The 22,636-nt window shown below is 40.8% G+C and overlaps 1 protein-coding gene and 1 pseudogene across 2 annotated transcripts; both read right to left on the reverse strand.

Moving 5' to 3' along the window:
• Positions 1 to 714: 714 nt before the first annotated feature.
• Positions 715 to 7,145, reverse strand: LOC119726375 (annotated as a pseudogene).
• Positions 7,146 to 11,012: 3,867 nt separating this feature from the next.
• Positions 11,013 to 21,261, reverse strand: LOC119726554 (monocarboxylate transporter 12-like). 2 transcript variants are annotated; one of them, XM_038198286.1, is made up of 5 exons: positions 20,693 to 20,750; positions 19,776 to 20,018; positions 16,721 to 16,861; positions 15,599 to 16,474; positions 11,013 to 13,075 (listed from the first exon to the last, which is right to left on the reverse strand). In XM_038198286.1, the coding sequence occupies exons 1-5, from the start codon at positions 20,730 to 20,732 to the stop codon at positions 12,921 to 12,923; spliced, it is 1,455 nt and encodes a 484-aa protein (XP_038054214.1). In that variant the 5' UTR covers positions 20,733 to 20,750; the 3' UTR covers positions 11,013 to 12,920. The 2 variants fall into 2 exon arrangements, with proteins under 2 accessions (XP_038054214.1, XP_038054215.1); XM_038198287.1 differs by lacking the exon at positions 20,693 to 20,750 and adding an exon at positions 21,019 to 21,261 and having other exon boundaries at positions 12,712 to 13,075.
• Between the last annotated feature and the right edge of the window lie 1,375 nt (positions 21,262 to 22,636).

The raw sequence follows: 22,636 nt of genomic DNA on the forward strand, positions 1-22,636 counted from the left end.
GGCTGATGACCACGGATCAAGACTGGTGGCTGATGACCACGGATCAAGACTTAATAATCAGGAGACAACAACGCACGACCCTTTTACTAGAAGGCGAGGGTTCAGTCATCAGTCGAGCTGATCGCAACAACATCCCTTTAACTGATGCATCTTAATTCCGGTCCAGGTGCTTAACGGATATCTGAACAATAAACCTAGGATTTGTTTCCGAATTCGGAGCTGGGTCGGGGAGTGAACCTATGAGGCACACTTTGCTATAATCTCTACCTGTGAGAGTTCGAAGTATATTTCAAAGAATTTTGAAGTGTGGGGATTTATCACCAGTATCTATGGGAATTGTTTGCGGGGGTGCATGCACCCCCAATGTGTTGCAAAACTGGACACAATCTGTCACCAAATGTCGCTGTTCACGGTGGCCTGTGCAGACAGTATTCTGTCATAGACGCCAAATGACTATAATACTCATTAGGTCCATAACGTTCAGTTCCACACTGCGTTAAGACACACACCAAATTAATTTTTAATCTCACCGACGAAATTCCTAACAAGTCCATTCATTGAAGATAAGATCCGAGAGCTCTTTAAATGTAAAACGGGACAGGAAGGAGTCACACAACAAATGGAAGGCATTACTTGTCCAGTCATTCCCATAGCATTGTAACATGCATGGTTTTCATTCATATGGATCTTTTTTTCACAGATTATCTACTCATATGACTGACTGACCTGTACCTGTGCACAATATTCTTACTCTATTTATTAAGATTAATAAACCAAAAAATATGTTAATAGTGTTAATTCCTCTTTTTTAGGTTTTAATTTTGAAAACGTTGAAATCGAAACTCCGTCATTTTAAAGCTGCCTTTAATTCCATTCGTTGTTGCAGTGTCTGACTGACTCTGACCATGCAGTCCAAAGAGTTGGCCAATATCCTGGATTTATAGCTTCTGGAGCGAAAAGCAAGTACGAATTTAAGTGATATTTGATTTAGGTGTATACAGTCATCTTCAACAAGCGTACATGTGTACATAGTGTAAAGACACAAAGCCATATTCAGAACTGCAAAAGAGTAAGCACAACACTTGCGCGACACTGTTACTTTTGTAGGAAATTCGAACGAAGCCCCCCAATATATTGCTAGTTGTATCCCTCCGTTTATTAAACATATACACAAATTAGCCTATTAATCTGAGATATGGCAGACATAATACAATTCTTTTGTTTTTACCAAAACCAACATTATAGCGCCGTCCTATTGCGTCCCCTATCTCAAATAGGCTAATAGAGTTTAAAAAGCAAAGTTGTTGTCATTCATTATCGCTCTTCCGTCATTCACATTCAGCTCGTGCATGACCTTGCACGAATTCATTGTTACTTTAGCGGTGAAGCCACACAATATTCACAGTCGCCTCGGCAGTCCTCACCGTTATATTATTCAACGGATGACGTGACAATAATAATCCAATAACACCCTCTTCTTTTGATCTCTGCTGAGCTTTATTATTTACCCAGAAGACTACAAGAAGGTGCAAGTTCAAATGCAAACTAAGATCTCTAAGAGTAAGTTCCTATAACGTCTTAGGTACATGAGCGTTCTCTGCATGCGTCTCCACTTTATATAGCGTTAGATAAGGCCCTATTGTGGACAATTGTGTACAACTAAAAAATACGGGGTGCCAAATCGGACAAAAACAAGTTTGGATGATTTTCAATGATTACCCACGTTACTGAATTAAAGCAACGATCTCTGAGATCATATCTGAAATGCATAAAATCTTTTCACGTTTGCCAGTGAATAAAAGATGTTCCGCCTGAATTCCATTGTCAACTACACATAGATTTAGAGGCGTAACAAAAGAAAAAAATCATAATGTTAGATTACCTTTTTTTTACAGTTTTTCCCCTATTGCTTGCACACGCTAACTGCAACTACTGTGGTGACGATAATCACTGAGTGAAACCGTACCATTCACAACCTTGCGTGCCTTTTGCGGAACTTCAAATATTTTTTTGGTATTAACACGGATTTCATTTGCGCACTTTGCTCCTATAAGTGAAAGCGTAATGTGTTCAACTTTCGTTGTAACGTTCCACTGGAATGATTCACACAGCACACATGTGAATGTAAATGACTCAAGAAATCATTCATTTTATCACTAGTAATTTGTGGTATATAAAGGATTTCGAGTTAAACCCACTCTTATGTATAACGAGAAAATGTGTGATATGGAGCAGCAAGAACAACAAATATGGCCGTTGTGGAGCCGGAAGAGGCCGAGGTAGAGTGCAGCAAGGAAGGCCGGGAGGAATTCGAAGACGACATGCACCCAATTTGTCCAAGATACGTACGTGCAACCCTTATTGATCATGTCGTCAATGGCTTGAGAGACGCCAGACAGAGATTACAACCCAATATCCCCAAATCTACAGTCGCTTCATACCCGGTCATACGGATATTTAGAAATGAGAATCGGTACATTGCAAGAGTGAGGCACTGAATGAACTATGAAATTGTGATAAAATGCACATCGCCATGGACGAAAAGTCCTCAAATGACTACCTTGTCGTTTTGTCGTTTGCATGCAGGTGTATTGCATGCTGTTTCTTTCATTTATTTATGTATAGATCTGAGAGAAGACGTCATTCTGGCGGCAGAAGATGCCTCTCCTCCTAACATAATACAAAATTGAATGACCAAAATGGAATGATAAAAAACGAATTTGCTTTTTCAATTCAACGCCAATCTCCACTATAATTTGTTAGAATGTAAAGGTGATCAAAAACACTGTCAAAGTGGCTCCGTGTTAAGGATAGTTTATTAGCTTTCCATGTATTCATTATTTGCTTCTATATGACAATATTTACCCTTATTGTTTTGTATTCCATGGTGCTCGGATTACCGAGCACCACTGATTTGAAAATAATAAGGTATCCTTTAAGTTGGAATCAAGTACGACTGTTCAAGGTTACAAGGTAATACATTTCACACACCAACACACTATTTTAGGATTATCTTCTTTCTTTACCCACACTGTACAGTGTAGCATAATGTCACGCGTACAGTACTCAAACGACTCGCTAAACTGGGGTCTCCAGACAAACTTATGAGGACTAGGCAACTAGGCGATTAATCAACACTCGTTATACTATTGATAATACTTTTGGTTCTCATTAAAAATCGACAATAGGCAACCATGTTTAACTTGAAATGACATATTTTTGTCGCAAGAATATGTAAGTCCAAAACTATGCGAAGAAAAGTTAAGTTCAATAGCCTCGAACGGCGGCGACATGAACTTCAAAACATTGAACCTTAACATGTATTTCAACATCTGAAACTAAATTTCGTGTGACATTATATATTAATGGTCTGCACCCTGGGCTCTAAGATAAGGATCCAGTGGACGTTTCCTCTTTCTCAGCAACACCGGGCTCAATTCGGCGAAGCATAGGCATGAGTAACATCTGCAGGGCGGCGGCGGCGACCAGACCAGCCAAAACGTAAAATACGGTTCCGAAGCTTCCCGTGCTGTCGTACAACAAACCTTTACAATGGGAACAAAAAAAAGGCGCCAAAAAGTTCAGTGTAATTATCTAAAAATGTTCACAGTAATTATCTTAACAGTTCTGTATTGCAAGAGCGGAGACTGAATCCATTGAATGGGTTTGCTTGCAATTAATTTCAGGTTTACAGCTTTTTTTAAACCAATTGTACACATTGAGACGGACAACAGTCAATGACTTGTTGTTGGTTTGTAAGGCATCTATACGGATGCCTTAAAGTTGGTATATACGTGCTTTTGGGGTGTGACACCCCGGAAAATAGATTTTCAAATTGAACTGATAATTTTCTAGCATTACAATAGTTATGAGCTCTCCAATGAGGTATCACACCAAAAAAAATCGGCCGACAATAAGTAACCAATTAATTTTTTTTTCAACTTTTGAATTAGGAGCGTCCCGCTTCTTATTCGAATCTGAGGCCAGCGGGACCTAGTCGCGCCTGCGCTTTAGCGACAGTGCAGTTTATGAATAATAATAAACACCACATTCAAAGTAACGTACTGCACGTGTGTATGCACATTAACGTGTGAGCTGTGTGCAGACTGTGCACAACGTGCATGTGTATGTTGTACAAGCATAACATTCACTGTGTGGACTTCCGAACAAAAGAGGTCCACATAAACCAGATAGCAGCGACGTTGTGTGGACTTGCCCACGTCCACACATACATGTTTACGTTACATACCTAGTGTGGACATTCTTTTGTTTCGTGTAGTTAAGAAAAACCTGTGAAAAAAAACTCATTTTACTCACACTACGTAGGTAACGTAAACATGGGTGTGCACGTCCATGTATATGCCATTAGTGCGACCATGCGACCACCTCGAACTAAACTTGGAAAACTATGGGTTTTGCAATCCTCTGATGAGAGGAAAAGACGCAAAAGTAGTAAAGATTCTGATAGAACGTTGGATATGCGGTGGTGCAGCCTGGCTGCACAAAGGCCTACCGGATCGCGGAGCATGTCTCGAACGGCCACGATCATCGCGTAGCTAAGATCCGTCCATGGTGCCAGATGGTACAAAACGCGTGGTTCCAAAATGAACATGAATGAATACATTTGTAATTTTGAAAAAGCACGTATATACCAACTTTAACTTTCTCCATAGGCTTTACTCCACTGATTTCAATCTTGTAAGCTGCAATATCACTGGTGCTTTTATAATACAAAATTTCATTTCAAGAAGGTAATCCATAAAATAACGATGTACACGGTGGTGTGAAAACAAGGAAACCCACTTTTGACAGGAATTTTAACCTACTTACTTATCTCATTCGAAGTCGTGTAGTCAAAAGTGAGTTTCCTTCTTTTTGCACCACCCTGTACAGTATATTAAATGAGTCATTACCACAGAGCTATATTAAATTACTAGAGCGCTAACTCGTCATTCTGAGCGCGGAGACGCTTTGAAGCCGTCCTGGGCACAGACATTTCGACTTCATGTGCGTGTTTGTAGAACAAAATGAAATTAGATGGATTGAATTTTGAAAGTGTACTCTACATACAACGCGCAAGTAGAACATACGCAAACAACTTAAGCGCGTCATTGACGGTTAAAAAAAAACCCTGACGGCAAAAAGCATCTGCAGCGAATACGCGCACGCGTTGCGCTGTTTGCGTAGAGCAGAATGTCACGCTCATTTGCTGATCGTGCGTTTCGGTTTTGGGCGTACTGGCTTCGATAACGCACCGGTATGGAATACAAACGCAGATATGCAAATAGCCGCACAAAAGCCGTACAAAATTTCTAGGTCTCCATAGGTTTGTGCACAAACTTGGATGCGCCCAGCAGGCATTACTTTGTACACGAAGTTAGCGCTCTAGTAATTTAATATAGCTCTATGGTCATTACTTAATTCTTCCAACTGCATAAATCTTCCCATCCGTCTCCTCATTATTTAGTGATAAGTTTCGCACGTGCGTACAAATTTAAGTTCGTGTACGACCGCATTGAGTCCAGATTGGTGTAGATCCAGCGTGACTTGTGTTCCATTCTCGCTCAAGATTCAAAGTGTTTCGATGTAGAAACTCGAGTGTTTTGATGTGGAAACTAAATATGCTCATTATAAAAAAAATCACTACCAAAAATGAAACTAAAGAATTACCTGCAACAATTGGACCTATCAAGTCTCCTACACCGCACAACAGGAGGTGTATCGCCTGTCCAGATGCCACTCGAGGTAAGCCGAGGAGTTTACGAATTAATATATTGCTCCATACTTTGTTGGCGCCTGTACCCATGCCAAGAATGCAGGCGGAGCTGCAAAGGATTCATAGGTCTCGGCTTGGGAACACAGTAAACCAACGCAGCACAGCACAAATGAGAATGTGTACAGGGCTTCGACAGGTGTTTTACGGGTCACGAAGAAGCCACTTGCAACTCGAGAGATTAAACTTCCAAACCCAAAAATGCTGAGCAGAAATGACGCTTTCATGTCATCAGTACCAGAAAACATGGCCCTTGGCACCAGAAAAACGGATGCACAGGAGTAGGCCATTTGGAGTTGTATACCGGTCAAGCAAAGAAGAGAAAACCGGTAACTCTTAACCAGCAATCCAAGTCGTAACGCTGAGAACATACGCCAAAAGAAAGCCATGGAGGCAATGCACTTCCCGTCACTAGGGGTAGGTTCATATTGCCGGCGTGAGTCTGGAGAATTTTCGCTCGAACTTTCTTCACTGATCGGGCTGATGCCGAGACTGCCAGACGATTTTGATTTTCGTGCTGTGTGACGCAAGGGACGGTACAATGCCCCTACCACACACAGGTTTGCGCAAATTGCAGATGTCACAAGCATGGCTCCCCGCCATCCGTATGTATCGTTAAGAAGGCGTAAGAGAGGCGGAAACACGATCATATTGGTGCTGACACCGGCCATTGTAAGACCACTCACTATTGCGTAGTATTTCTTGAAGTAATCAGCGATGTACCAACACCTATAAATTGACAAAACATATTTGAAGGTTTCAGTCACAATCTGTTGTAAGTTTGACCGATTGAAGGTTTAGTGGGTTGTTGTGCAGCTGCGTTACGAGGGACCAAATTCAAGAGAAAACTCGGGAAGAACCAATTCTCCAAGAAGTTACCTCCATATTGCATGGATAAAATGGACCCTAAATTAAATAAAACTAAAGATTCGCGTTTGGTTTGACACAAACGCAGGGTGATCGAGCAGGCAACTTAATTGCCCAGTTCAGTTATAAATATTTTAGGGGGAAAAATCGAATTCAGCTTTTTCAGTGTAGCAATTTGTTTTAAAGTAACAAAAAAAATCATCAGTTTGGGGTTTGATATGTTTCATTTTATTTAAACTTGACTTCCGGTTTGATGACGTCATCAGGTAAAAAAATTGCCAAATGAAAATTGATTTAGTTCAGACATGATACATAATAATATGTCTATAAACTAAATATTTTCAATTGATTTAGTTCAGACATGCATGATACATAATATGTATCATGTCTTAACTAAATCAATTTTCATTTTGCAAATAGTGCACATTATGCAACCAAGAGAGAAAAGAACTTCTGAAAAAGAAGTATATATGTATGTTTTGATAGCACCTTACTTCCGGTTCATGACGTCACAGCAACAATGTAGCTGATAGCATTATTTGTGCCATTGTTTGTAACACGAACATCGCCACTGGATACGAAATAATAAAATGATGAATTTGATTGGAAAAAAAAACAGAATCATTTTCAAATTCTCCTTATCCGGTTTGATGACGTCACGGTTCGATCCTGAAACCTCACGGTTGTCCAAAGAATATCACAGCCTTAATTGTGGTAAAATTTTGACGAATGGATTTTGAATTGAAATAATTCAACTTTCTTTGACGTGCAACTAGGGGGCGCCCTTTTAGGCTATAACGTCGTCATGCAGTTTTTGCACTTAACATCTACGTAATTTGTTTTGTCTAATTTTTCAAGTTATATTTCATTTCTCAGTGCACACCGGGTAACAGCGAGGCAAACGTAAAATGTCTGTGTCTGAAATATTGCCTGAGCCAATTAATGCCTCTATTACCACATAACAAAGCATTAGAACGGTACTATACTCCATTCATTTGATAAGTTAGGGTTTTGACCTTAAATCGCTCGTAATTTAATACCTGATGACGTCATGATGACGTCACACAAAAAAAAATAAAAAAACTTTCCCATCAGGGCTCAAGTTCGTACCAGGTTTCATTATTCCATGAACCGTTTGGAAGAAATTTTGGTTAGTTTTGATATATGTCTATATTTTTAATTCACCTAACTTTGACCTTCCGGTAGCCCCGAAAGTAAAGGTCTAGCCACTTCAAGTACACGACACATTTTTTCAACAATGAATGATCTTTCTAATGATTATTAAGCATGAACATGTTTTTTTTGTTCAAGAGATATACGCGAAAGATGTTGGTAACTTTTTCAAATTAAATCGCTTGTAATTTGATACCTGATGACGTCATCATAACGCAGAGTAACATGCACACCTCGCGATCAGGGTTGATCTTTGTTCAAAGTTTCATGTGTATACCATATATTTACCGTTTAAAAGAAAAGTCGCGGAGAGTTATCGTCCAGAAGACAAAGAAAAAAAGGGCGAAAGACATCATAACCATTCCAAAACGATGGTCGGGTACAACCTGATCACCTAAAACTTGCAAAGGGCATACTCGAACGGTCATATACCTGGAGGCAACGCTTAACTCACGTCTGTTTAAATTCTAGATTATTGCGTTTCCAAATATGATTTTTATTTTTCAGTTGTTGGTGCACGGAATTAAAAAGAAATCAACACAAGGTGCCCACCTGTGAAAACTGCTACTGCGTACATTGACCACAGACTGGTAGCCCAGAAGCTCATTAATATTGGGAAGAATGTCAGAACGCCTCCCAGAAAACAGGTGAAACGACATCCGTAGCGATTGCAAACAACACCTGCAAAAACGGCTACCAAAATACATACATACAAAATATCAATGTGAGATAATCTTGTAGTAACATTCATTATTATCCAAAACGAGAAGATCTAAGATTTTTCAAAAATGCAAAAAAAAATTGGGTGAGTCCAAAAAAAGCGGAATTCCAAATCCCAAAAATTATATAGTTCATGTTTAAAAAAATATGTAGCACCAAAAATAATAATGACTGGAAAGCCAATTTTATAAGCTACTTTTAGGTGCAAAAATTACTGAAATTGCTTAATCCATTTAAAGAATATCACCATCTAAACACAATGACCCTAAAACCTCTTTCGTCCAAAAATGCGATGTCAAGAGTCGTCGTCACAATTGTCTTCGAATATCACCAGCGATAAAACATCACTTTCAAAGTTAAAAATATTCAACATAGTCCTTTTGAAGGCCCGTCTTTTAAAAAACATTGGATTTTGTAAATCATATTGTTTGCCTAACCAGGGTTGTTAATAAAGATATTGTGTATTACAGTTGTTGACAGTTGCTGAAACAAGTATTCTGTGTCATTTTCTTTGTTGTTGCCAACAGTAAGAATACACAATAAATTGTTTGGTTTTTTTGTGGACGAAAAGGTTTTAGGGTCATTTCATTTAAATGGTGATATTCTTTGAACGGATAGAGAATTTCAGTAACGTTTTCATCTAAAAGTAGCTTATGAAATTGACTTTTCAGTCATTATTAGTGTTGATGCTATACATAGTTTTTTTAATATGAAAAATAATTTTGGGGGTTTGGGTTCCGCTTTTTTTGACTCACCCTGCATTGACGCTGTGTTTCAAGAGGTTTATTTTACTTGTGCAGGGAAGGGTTAATAACCTCATTCAAATCTGGAGTTTGCGTAAAACTTTCAGTCAGTTATATTCCTGCAAATATGTGAGCATTTCCATTGTCTTCATTTCTTAGATCTAAATCTGTGCTGATCTACGGAGTTGACCACTTGGTTGCCATAGGATGTTTTCTCCCAAAGAGGTTTTCGTGGGTTTTCACCCCTCCCGTAATCAGCGAATCATAAGCCTTAATTTTTTGATTTAACATGCATATAAACATTCCTTGTGTTCACTTAACCTTATAGTAAATCCTGTTTAGCGATGTTGTTTAATAGCTGTAATAGTTTGAGATGAGTTATATTAATTGAATAATGTGTGCATGTTTAAGACCGGTTACAGTTTGGATGCTGATAATTCCCGAGCCGAAGGCGAGGGTTATTATCAGCATCCAGCCTCCAACTGGTCTTTAACATAGTGTTTAATATCGGCCAAGCACATATTTCTTCCCATTTATAAATGCCTTTTTGGTAAAAAAAAAATCAAACCGTTTCGGTCCAAAAAGTCAAAACAAGTTAAGTCCAAACTCATGTTAAGGGTCTGTTTATTTTACGGAATGAAAAAAATGAAAAAAACTTTTCCGGAAATTTTGCTGCAGGAAAACGGAACACTATTTTCTTGCTGGCAGAAAAATTTCCGGAAAAGTTTTTTCATTCCGTAAAATAAACAGACCCTTAACATGAGTTTGGACATGTGTACACGGTTGTGGGTGAAATAACAATAGGTATTTAGATGTACTATATTATGTGTAGGTGTTCGGGCCGATGTGGTTGATTGTAATCACGCTAATTAGCATAGTTAATATTTGAATTTACGGAAAGTCCGTAAAATTACGCCGAAAATACGGAATATTTCACTTTACAGAGTCCGTAAATTTACGGGCATTTTTAACAGTGTAGGGGCTAAAATGACTTACATGCACAATACGAGGTGGATGCGATAATGCTGGCGATTGCTCCAGTCTGTGCAGCGGTTGAATCGAATGAAGTTTGCCAGCTAACATACAGAACTCCAGTGCAACGTATTACCACAGTTAAGAGAAACAAGGCAATGAAGGAAGATACTGCTATGACTCTTCCCCAGGCTGTCGGGGCTGTCTTCACACGACGTTTAGCTCTTCTCAAGGTGGTGGTCAATCAGTTTGACGGTACGTGTTGTGACATGTCATTCGTGTTGTCAATAGTGTAGTACAGTTCGACGGCCATTGGGACTGTTTTTGGGTGGACTCTGACCTGCCTGTATCCCAATGTCAGTCACGTTTCAACTGGTCTATCATTATCACTAAAGTCAGTGCCATAGAGCCTGAAAGTTCAACCCTCCTCCCCTCCCCCCCCCCCCCCCCCGCCCCGGCGGTGGCGCGCTTTTTCGGAACCCTTGAATAGGAAACTTAATGTATAAACGTTCCTGAATTTGCAATTAATTTGGTTTATTGATTTCTTAAGGAAAACACCCCCCCCCCCCAAAAAAAGGCTTTTTGCGTAAGACCAGCATATTAATTTGCGGAAATTGATAAATCGCTTGACATGACAGAGAAATATCGTGCCAAAAATTGACCTCTCACTTCCGAAAATCCAAGCATAGGAAGCATAGGGGCCTACCCCTAAATCGGTGTACGTAGATGGAAAAATCTGAAATTTGTAGTGATTAGGTGGAAACTGAAATTGACATAGAAGACCACGATGCCTTAGGTTTCTGAGTTATGTGAACATATACTTATAGAACTCATGAGTAGTTACGAAACAGATCTCAAATTGATCATGGAAAGGTGCACCCACGATCTGCTCAAGCCAGCTCAGCTAAATCTAGAACCTATCCCGCTGTTGGTATATATATAGGTATCAATCTTGGCAACGATATACATTCTCGTTCTCATGAGACCTAGGAACGAACAATTTAGGATGTGAAAAGTCGTAAATAAAATTCGTTTCACCCCATCCCCATGTACATTTTCATATTTTTTGTTTGAAGAATACAAGATAAAATTCCACCATGAATGTTTCTTTAGGTGGTTACGGCTAGAAATCATCTTGCCAAAAAAATATAGCAAGAGAAAGGGCAACCCCATGTGAAATGCCCATAGCCGAGCCGCGCGAATATGGAACGCCAAAGCTGCCTTCAATAATATCACTCCATTCATCAGACTCTTCATTCGATCGTCAGACTCATCATTCCATTCGGCACACTCTTCATTTCATTCGGCAAACTCATCATTCCATCGAACTGTCGAAGGCCACTTTGGCGTTCCATACTTGAGGTTTCCGGACGCTCGCCGCAAGACCTTTTTACTTTTAGCATATATAGGCGTATTTACCACCCCCCCCCCCAATATTTTCTAAAGACTGCCCTTTTCCATTGAAATACCCTTGTTTCACCATTGATAGTGATAGCACAAAAGAAATTGTACTTGTCTGCTTCGGACATTTGGTTCTTCGGGAAAAAAATGAAAATATCGCCCCATCAAAACACGTGCATTTCATGTTATTATTCTTTACGGTTCCAGAAACAGAATTAAGATTTTCTGAAATAATATGTTACAATATCAGCTCACATACAAAGTTCGATCAAACACGATTTTCCAATTACTAATTAGTCTTGACGTCACTTGCACAGCAATGTGAAAACGATCCCTGCTCGAACTCCAGTCGAACTTTTGCAACTTGATTGACAGGTTGCCCTCATAACTTGGAAAGTTGCATATTACACCGATTCAGTGTAAGGAAGTTATTAAAGAGTGTCCTACGTTTTAACACTTTAAAGAAATGTATCAAAAGCTGCAATATTATTATGATATTATTTGGGAGCACACTAGCACAAATAGGGTTTTCATTTCAAGTCAAGTGTTAACAAGAGTATTACTTGGGTAACACGGTACGTTGTGGTTAGGCTTCCGAACCATCTCCTTAAAGACGCTAATGAGCTGTTGCTGGTACATGTATTACGTGGCACTTTACTATACAAGCTTACGGGCTAATTTATGCAAAATAATAATAATAATAATAATAATAAACCAAAAATGTGGCTCAATGTGACACATTTTACATAAAACCTTCTTCGTGCTTATCCTACACCAAAACAGAGGGAGTCGACCACCTCCAAAACGAAAACACTGTTTTTCTTCTGCTCAGGCAGTTGCAAGACCGGTGCTTCGTTTAAAGAAGATATCTCAGTTTTGCTCATGAATATAGTAATTTCCATCGGGAAAACCAAAGGGCATCGAAACACCCATTCAAATGACATTTCGAAGAACTATATTTAGGTAAATGGGCCATATACGTGCATTTCAACTTGAACAAAAAACATCAATTAGAATGACATTTTGGAGGCATACAATTACGTGACTTACAGATACACAGTGGGCGGATCAATCAACCGATCTTTTCAAATCAGTCATTAACTTGATTTGTATAAATGCTTTTTGTTTTGGATTTCAGTAGTTTCGTATAAAGGCAAAAAACTTAGCATATCAGAACAAAGTTTCTAGATCTACGTCTAAGTCTGTTGCCAGCATTTGCCAACGTACTTGATGCAACTGAAGACTAGACAGAAGACTGGGTCAGAGAACAGCTAAACCTCCGCTGGCTGGTCTTCCTTCTCTTTAAGACCCGGCTCAATCTTCCCCAGCAACGGCAAAAGCAACATTTGCAGGGCGGAAGCAGCGACCAGACCAGCCAAGACGTAGAATACAGCAGTGAAGTTTCCTGTTTTGTCGTACAGCATACCTTAAACGAGAAGAGATGTATAATCAGTGGCATAATAGATTTGCCAAGTTGTTTTTATCAAATCTTTAATCTCGGCGCACACCTTCCGATTTTACCGGTTCACCGGATCACCCCATAGCATAACCGGTACGGTTTTATTCACCGTTGCGGTTGGACCGCAACATTACCCGCACACACGCTGGATTACGCTCTAAAACACGATGACAAAATGTCATCGTCAATTTTGACTCATCTGACTTCCTTCGTAAATCTGATTGGTTAACGGCCGGTGAAATCGGAGTGCTGCCTGCACACCTTTCCGATGACATTGGATCCGGTGAAATCGGATGCGAAAAAAGCAACCATGTTTGGTTTCATCTGGTCCGAATTTTCAGCGCACACCTCTGTATAGGCTATACGTTGGCCCGATGATCCGCTTTACCGGTAAAATCGGAAAAGTGTACGTGCAACCCGCCGCACACTTTTCCGATTTAACCGGTTCACCCCACAAATAAGCCAATCTGACCGCACACCGGTGACCAGATGAAATCAAACATGACTTTTGTTTCCTTTTTTCGTGTCCGATTTCACTGTATCCTATGTCATCGGAAAGGTGTGCGGGCAGCACTCCGATTTCACCGAACGCAACATTTACATTAACCAATCAGTTTGACGAAGGACGCTCATGATTCAAATTTTGTCATCATGTGACTGGTCATCATTTGAATGGTCATCATGTGACCGATTAAAGAACAGAATCGGGCTTGGTAATGTTGCAGTCTCGGTTGCGGTCTCGGCAACGGTGAAAACTAGTTTGGAAATTGTACAATGTCTACAGATGGCTCCATATTAAAGAGTAATGACGTGCATCGGGTGGGGTTGACCAGGCCAAACCGACCCGAAACATTAGAGGTATAAACCGAATCCGAATCGTAACCTATCTTAACTCCCTCTGAACCGACCCGACCCGACCCGACAAAAAATAAGGTAAAACCGACCCGAACCGACCCGACCCGAAAAAAAACGAAAAAACCCCAAAAAGTCCAAGCCAGGTAGCTTGGACAAAGTGTTCACTTTTTTGTGCCTGCCCTTACCCACGTGACATGAATTATTTCGCAAAACCATCGCCTCTCTCTCTGTCGTACTCAGTTGTTTGATCGAGAGATAACTCCGCTTATTGAACAAACGCATGGTATCATCACGCGGTATCATGAAAACTGTTACAATGTATCTATTTCACTGTCAGTCCCGATCCGACTGGAGAAATTAATACCGTGGGAGCTTGATAGTGCGCTCGGTGGCCACCCCACACAATGGGCTGCGGTCACAGTGACTGTCAATAATATTGCATCACCTAAATTTCTAAACTGTTTCGATTTATTTCGGTTTATTTCGGTTTTTTTCAAAATATGGCTAAACCGACCCGATCCGACCCGAAAATAGAAATGCAAAACCGAAACCGACCCGACCCGACTGAAAAGATGGACAAACTGACCCGACCCGACCCGAAGTCGGTTTCGGATCGGGTCGGTTTCGGTTTCGGGTCGGATTTGCACATCAGTATTAAAGAGTAGTGCATTAGCTTTCCATTGATACCTTATTTGCATATCTTCAGTCTCATTATGACTGAGCACCATTGATTACAAAACAAAGACCAACAAACACCTTTTTTCCAGGTTTGTTGAATAAATGGTTAAGCAACCGTTGGAAGAATGCGCTGTCGCAGCTGTGGACAGTGCGTTAAAAGGGGAATGTCACAGTGCTGTTGTTTAAAATGGTACAATATACATCATGTTCTTCACAAATAACTTATCATTCCAAAGATTTTTTTATCACAAATTAGCAATGGAATTCCAAAAATCATTAAAACATGGCCTGCAATGGGCATAACCAAAGCCATGCCTAAGCAAAGTTTTGAGTTAATTTTTGCTTTAGGTAGTTATTATTTTAAGGAGTAAACAAAAAAAAAACTTTGAAATGATTCACTAATCATGAACATGATATTCCATTTATACTCAAACACCCTCAGCATGTTTTTCATATTTGGCTTTGTGATGATAAACAATGGAATGATAAATCATTCATGGACAATGTACCATTTTATTCACAAACATCTCTAGCATACCCCCTTTTAATGCACTGTCCCCAGCGACAGCGCAATCATCCGACAGCTTTACTCGCCACTTATTCAGCAATCTTGGAAACAGAGGTTTATTAGCCTTTGTTTGAAATCAATGGTGCTCGGTCATCCATGACTGAAAAGATAAGATATCAATGAAAAGCTAATGATCTATACCCTTTAAGATGGAGTCACTTTTACAGTGTTAAAGTTCATATTAGCTTGTACATATTTTTGAATTACCTTTTCTTGTACACCCTATACAAAGTGTGTTACCTTGAGTCACACAGCCTTTGGGGTGCTCACCGCAATCAAACTTCGTCCCTGGTAAGTGATTCGCATATACTTCCCCTTACGGGGACTTATCCAGAGGTAATTGCTGATTTTGAATTATTATATAGGCCTAACTCTCAGAAATCTCTCACCTGCAAAAATTGGACCTAAAAGATCCCCAATTCCGCCAAACATGTACGATATGCCGCATCCTGACGCCATGTTGGACAACCCAACGATCTTGCGTAGTAATACCATGAACATTGCTTTGTTAGCTCCGGTCCCTACGCCAACAATGCAGGCAGACGCAGCGAAGGCTACGTAGGTCTCGGCTTGAGTACATAATGCAGCAACACAAATCAGAATTATAGAGATTGTGTATGTCACCTCAACAGGTATCTTTCGGGTAACGAAGAAGCCCGAGCCAACCCGTGCACCCAGACCGCAAAATCCAAACAGACTGAGTAGAAATGGTGCCTTCTGCTCGTCAATACCACACAACTGGGCCCGGGGTACCAGAAATACCACGAAGCATGAATACGCAATATTGAATTGCATGCCAATCAAGCAGAAGAGAGTAAATCGATAACTCCTCCGCACCAAATTCAGTCCTAATTCTGAGGCCAGACTTGAAGCGAGTGTCAGCAAAGATCTGCCCTTCTTTTGGTCGAGTCTGCCGGCATGCTCATGTGACTTAGGATGTATTTCCATCCGAATTGATTCGTTGTCGGTCTGGCTGACTTCCAGTTGCTCGTCTGGTTCAGGTTGTTTGATCCTTCTCCGCCTTTCTGTATAGGGAGGATGGTAAAAGGCGCCAACTACACATATGTTTGCAGATAGTCCGGCCGTAATAAGCATGGTTCCCCTCCATCCGTAAGTATCAAGCAGTAGGCGAAACAGAGGCGGGAACACGATCATTCCCGAGGATGTACCTGCAGTCGTGAAACCCATAGCTATGGCGTAATACTTCTTGTAATATTGCGCTACAGCGATACTGGAGGATATAAAGCACAGTGCTACACCCGTACCTGCAAAAAGAGGGAAATAAATAAAACACAAGGCGAAGGGAAAAAACGTGTTTCTCGTCCCCGCCCGCTTCCTTTTTGGAGGCCGACTGGATTTGTTAATTATTTTATAAAAACACCTTTTTCTTTTAAAACAACATAATGTGTAAAGTGAGGTCTTCAGCGAAAGTTCAATCTATATTAAAATGAGCTACGTCGTGCTCCTTTTCTTTTTGTCTTTACTCGGGATAATAATTTCAAATAGCCTACCCAAGAAGGCACCAATGATGTACATCTGATATAGTTGAAATGCCCAAAAACTGAGCAGCGAGGATACAAACATCATGAATCCTCCAAGTATCCAGGTAGTGCGACATCCCCATCGATTGCAGGCTATTCCAGCCAAGACAGCTGTTGGAAGGGAAACAAATGGATTTCTAAGGGGGAACTCTTCAGACAAAGAGCGCCACCAGCCTTGTCACTGCTGAGACCCTTCTCACTTAACGTCTTCAAGAAATCATGCAATCACATTTCCTGGTGTTCAGTTGGCCATTTTGTAAAAATAAACTATCCGCCATTTACGTGCAAACACCTTAGGCCCCGTGGATTAATTCCGATTTGCGTGCGCCCCCGTGCGCACGCGTGCGCACGCAGGCAAGCTCGAACAAAGGAGATTTTGAACCCACTGGCCCGCATCGGCACGCATCGGCACGCATTGGCACGGACTTGCACGCAGTGGCACGCAAACGGGCTCAGTGCCAGGCGGTACAACATTACAAACAAACCGCAGAAATGCACAATAGACATCGTCTTGGACTTTAGCCATTGTGTCCCTTAATCCGCTCATTAGTTAATTGTAAACACTTGGCAGGGCCAAGCATGACTCATCTACTCTGGTGGTACCAATTTTTACACGCGTTCCAAAAAGACAGGAAATTTTAACGAAATGATAAAAGTGCCCAGGAAAGGCAGGAAATGCCCCAAACATTACCGCGTGAGCCGGTACTTTCATTTAAAACACCGTGTAGAATTAAAATCTACTTGAAAAATCGAACTGTCTTTTTCATAACTTTATAAATAAAAATGGTACGGACTGGTACACTCGTACCCAGAACTAAGTGCAGACTTTTATTGAAACAGTGGTATCAAAAGAAATTATTAAAAGCTTGCCGCACCTTGCCGCAAAGAAATTTTAAAGGTCGGGGTACAGAAGCGAAATGAGAGAATTTTGTAAACGGCGAGACGCAGCCAGACTGGTCTACAACCGCATGGTATTGTACGCTGATGGAAGTGGTGTCAGACTTACATGTAGTCTGGCTGGCGGTATTTAACAGTAATAACGCGTGCACGCATGTTCCGTGTTGTGTGGAGCGGGATCGGCCATTGCCAGACGTTGTCTGACACGCGGTGGTGGTTTTTATAAACAGGGATAATGCGTGGACACATATTCCGTGTGCTGCGTTGTGCTGGGCGGGATCGGAACTATACTTTTGGTAGATTGAGTGGCGGGGTATTCTGCAATTGTGCCAAAAAAAATCAGGGCTGCTTGGAAATCGGGGCGGGAGGTGATAAACACCGGATTAACTAAATGGCCGGAAAGATTCCTATATCTGGTAATCAATTGGCACCCTGTGCACAAACCCTACGGGACTGCAGGTCTGAAAATTTCTAAGTGTTTTCTCAATTCAAAACTTGTCCCTGCAAATTTAGATTTTTTAGGACATATATAGTATCACTTTTTGATGGCTGATAGGTCATTTAAGGGAAAAATTACTGATGGCCAGATATGGGAATCTTTTCATATTTGGCTCTAGAAGTTGTTGGAAAATCAAGTTTCGTGGAATATGGTGCATCACTTCACTTTTTGGGGACCAAAAGCAAAACTTCACTAATATGCTTATTAATAGCACTAAGTGCCCTAAAAATTTCATATTTTGCCACACAATTTGAAATTCACAAATCAAATTTGAGAGCACATAACATTTTTTTTATGTCAATGAGAAAATGGATACAACAGTTACAATGAAACGAACAAAACATTCAACTTCAATTGTGCATGCATGGGCCTACAGCAAATAAAATACCGATCGCCATTGCAACAAAAAAATCAACTTGACTCTCAATGGGCGTGCAGCACGGGGTAGCACCACTGATCTCTATATAAAGACTGGATAGCTAATAAAGAGCCGCACAATGTACGAATTTGACGCCATATTGGTGAGACCGGCTGGTGATCTACAAAGGACAAGTTGTCGTTTTTATAGACAGCATGATTTCTTTTGTAACGTCGCGGTTCACTTGACTTATATTTTGACCACCATCACTGACCAAGATTAACTACAATTTTTCTAACGTCGTGGTTACTAAAATGCCGCAAATATAACTTTTTCGGCGTTTTGAAATAATAATCACTACGGAAATGTGTCCCTTTTAGAACATCATAATATGTGTACGTGACCAAAATGCGCGTCAACTGTTGATACAACGCGCGCGTATTTACGCGTAGAACGTTCGTATTATACGCGGCCATCTTCGTGAGACCGGGGCACTGATCTCTATATAAAGACTGGATAGCTAATAAGAGCCACACAATGTACGAATTTGACGCCATATTGGTGAGACCGGCTGGTGATCTACAAAGGACAAGTTGCCGTCTTTATAGACAGCATGATTTCTTTTGTAACGTCGCGGTTCACCTGACTTATATTTAGACCACCACCACTGACCAACTGACCAAGGTTTACTACGTTGTGGTTACTTTATAATGCCGCAAATCACTTTTTCGGCGTTTTTGAAATAACAATCACTACGGAAATGTGTCCCTTTTAGAACATCATAATATGTGTACGTGACCAAAATGCGCGTCAACTGTTGTTACAACGCGCGCGTATTTACGCGTAGAACGTTCGTATTATGCGCGGCCATCTTCGTGAGACCGGGGGCGAATTGGTCAATATGCAAAGTCTACTGTGTGAATGTTGTATGCATATCCGCTATCCAGTCTTTTTATAGAGATCAGTGGACCGGGGCCGAATTGGTCAATATGCAAAGTCTACTGTGTGAATGTTGTATGCATATCCGCTATCCAGTCTTTATATAGAGATCAGTGGGTAGCACGCATGAGCACGCGTGCGCACGGGGGCGCACGCAAATCGGAATTAATCCACGGGGCCTTAAGGGTATAAACCAACGACATTTGAAAATAGGATAGGCCTTGTCCCAGATGATTATCGTTTCGTCAAGTAAAATAATTTCGGAAAATATTACATCCGCACCAAATACATTTTCAGTATTACAAAATGAATGAGGGCTTTGGATTGCTTACCCGCAAAGTAAGAGAAGGATGACATGATGCTAGCAATGGCCCCTGTCTGTGAGGCACTGGAGCCGAATTCATTCTTCCAGCTGAGGTACAGGACACCAGCACATCTCGTCATCATGCTGCACAGAAGGTGAGCGGTGAACACCGTGCAAACGATCACAATCCCGTGTACACTATCTACTCGATCTGCGGAACTGCCCCGATGCAAGAAGTGCAGCTTTCGGCCTCGAAGGAGAGGCATGATTGCTGAAAAGATGTGCGAATCAATAAGGTATAATGGTAAATAGCTACATATGCCATCCAATTTTTAAAATGTTTCATCCACCGAATTCCCTGGATCATACAACCCTGCGCTGCAAAGTGGTACGTACTCTGACGTTCAGCACAGAATCAATACGTAATGAGCCTAACGATAACATTTCCACAACCTTACCAAGTCAAATATTTATACAGCTAAATCATAGTCTAGACCTTGATTTTTGTGCAGCCTGTCGATTTAAAGGAACATTTCGGCCTGGAATGCGCCCAATTGGGCTACAAAACGCATTTAAAACGAAATGATATTAAATAGAATTTAGAGCATTTAAAAGAAGAGTATATACGTCCACACAACCATCCTTTAAACACTGGGCGTTTGTGTGTTATTCTTGCGAGAACCATGCAAGGGGGTCACAATTTTGTCCCCGAAAAATCGAACTGTTGGGTGCTAATTGTAATCAAGCCGCACGCATGAAGATACGGTCATCAAAACGATTGATTTATAAAGATTTCGCCCACGAACATCAACATGTCCGTGTGCACGATTATAACGTAACCTTTACAAATCGGCCTTCGCAACCACATGGCCAACATATTAAAGTACAAAACACTGCAGGAAACAAAAAACACTTTCAACAAAAGAAGACATTTTGGGAAACAACTTTTTGATCCCAGGTATATCCCTTTATTCCTTGTCTTCATGCATGGCGGCAGCTTTTGGCTACATGCTACAGGCTGTAAAGTTTCACAGTCACTGAAACATGACACTGGAACGACAATAGATCTTATGTAATATGCTAAATAGGTTACATAGCTCCATGCTCTGTTCGAGCGTTCGAGTCTATGAGCACGGGACTGATATGACCCGCAAGCAAACAAACAATGAAATCATTCACATATCAATCTCTGTGAAAGCAGATCCTACTATTTTCTTCCTCCATGATCCTATTAACCGACCTAAAGGCAACCAAAACACGCTTAAACTCACCTTGCTGGATTTCACCACTGTTCCAACTATAGTATAGGTCTTCTGACGGCGTCCTGTTCCAACTATAGGTCTTCTGACGGCAGCTGCATGCAGTGAGTCAATTTCAGTTGGGTGAAATTCTGCCTATGTGGGCTACTCGATGACGATCGATGCAGATTATCTGTACAATAAACAGACCCTACGCGCTGAGCCATTGAGCAACGGCAAATTTTATTGGAGTTTAGATGTACAATTCTTTAGTTAATGAATGCACGCGAGCCTAAACCTTAACCAATCACAATAAGGGTTATATTGTTGGAAAGCTGACGAGACGAAGAAAAATGACTCGAGAGGTCTAAGCTCCCAGGTGGCGCTATTTAACGTTATGATGATGTTAATGGACCAGTTCTTGGCTGAACGCGTGGTTTACACACAAAACAGGGAGATTTTTGACTGAAAATGCAATGTTTAACATCAATTAGCGAGTGAAACTCAGTGTTTTATTCAGTTTTTCTTTCATTTTCTGAAAGAGTATATTGTTAGGGTCACACTTAGTGAGATCTAAGGTATACCCTGTCGAATAATGAAGTGGTGGCGACAGATGTGAAAAAAGGCCCGTTTTTAATGATTTTTTCGCCGCGTTCTCTCATAGAGGTTGCACATAAAAACTGGCCCGGTGGGTTAGTTCCCCAAAGGAATTCATATAGTGACCGTGCCGCGAGATAACCCTTACGCAAGCGTTAAACGCTAACTGGCGGGGTGCAGCTAGCCACGCTTGGTTGGCAACTCATTTTTACCAACCACGGGTTGCAAAACTATGGAAGGTCGTACTCTGCAAAAATGAAGAGCGTTATTACAGATAACCAACATATTATTAATTGTTGGCAATACAACATTTTCAACAAAGCTACACTGAACAAGTTCAATATTATTCCTTAACATGCCTTTTTACTTTGTATTGAGGGCGTTAAGCCCGGTTCATACTTCATGCGAAAGCGAAAGCGAACGCGAATCTGTGACGTCATGGCAAGTATTCGTGCTGCGAATTCGCAAAAGTTGAACACATTTCAACTCGGGCGAATTTCGCAGCGAATGTTTCATGACGTCAAATTCGCTTCGCATTCGCATTCGCGTGAAGTATGAACCGGGCTTTATGGGGAATTTTTGGGGGAAAATATGTTGCCAACCACGGCTTCTATTTATGCGCTTGAGGCAGCCCATATAAAATGGCGCCAATGTTTACAAACAAAAGAAAGGTCTGTATGTCATAGGCCCTGCCAAGTCACAATTTGCATTGCTCTAAAATTCTCCGGTTTTATACTGAGCATTTTGAGGGTTTTCAAAAAACAAAAACTGGGCGGAAGCCGTGCGGAGGACTGTAGCTCGTGACTTCTGTGGCTCTCATTAAATTTTGATCCAGGACTATTATGTAATTATAACAGTGTTATGATAGTGTTATCACATGAAGACTTTGTAGTTTGCTCTTTTTAGTCGGACTGAGCACATGGTTGTACTCATGCGTGTACTATAATTACACCTGCGCGAAAGCTGAAATGCAGAGCAAAGATATGGATACACATACAATTACATGCCAGGACTATTATGTAACTATAACAGTGTTATGATAGTGTTATCACAT

This window comes from Patiria miniata, unplaced genomic scaffold (genome assembly GCF_015706575.1).
Source record: "Patiria miniata isolate m_02_andy unplaced genomic scaffold, ASM1570657v1 HiC_scaffold_2, whole genome shotgun sequence".
Taxonomy (NCBI): domain Eukaryota; kingdom Metazoa; phylum Echinodermata; class Asteroidea; order Valvatida; family Asterinidae; genus Patiria; species Patiria miniata.

Bases quoted from the DNA above. Each gene is read 5' to 3' on its own strand.
- LOC119726554 (XM_038198286.1), bottom strand. From the start codon at position 20,732: ATGAAGACAAGGAATAAAGGGATATACCTGGGATCAAAAA. The intron at 20,019-20,692 runs GTTGTTTCCCAA...ACATCTTTTCAG, and splicing joins GATATACCTGGGATCAAAAA to CAATCATGCCTCTCCTTCGA. The intron at 16,862-19,775 runs GTAAGCAATCCA...CCCTTCCAACAG, and splicing joins ATCCTTCTCTTACTTTGCGG to CTGTCTTGGCTGGAATAGCC.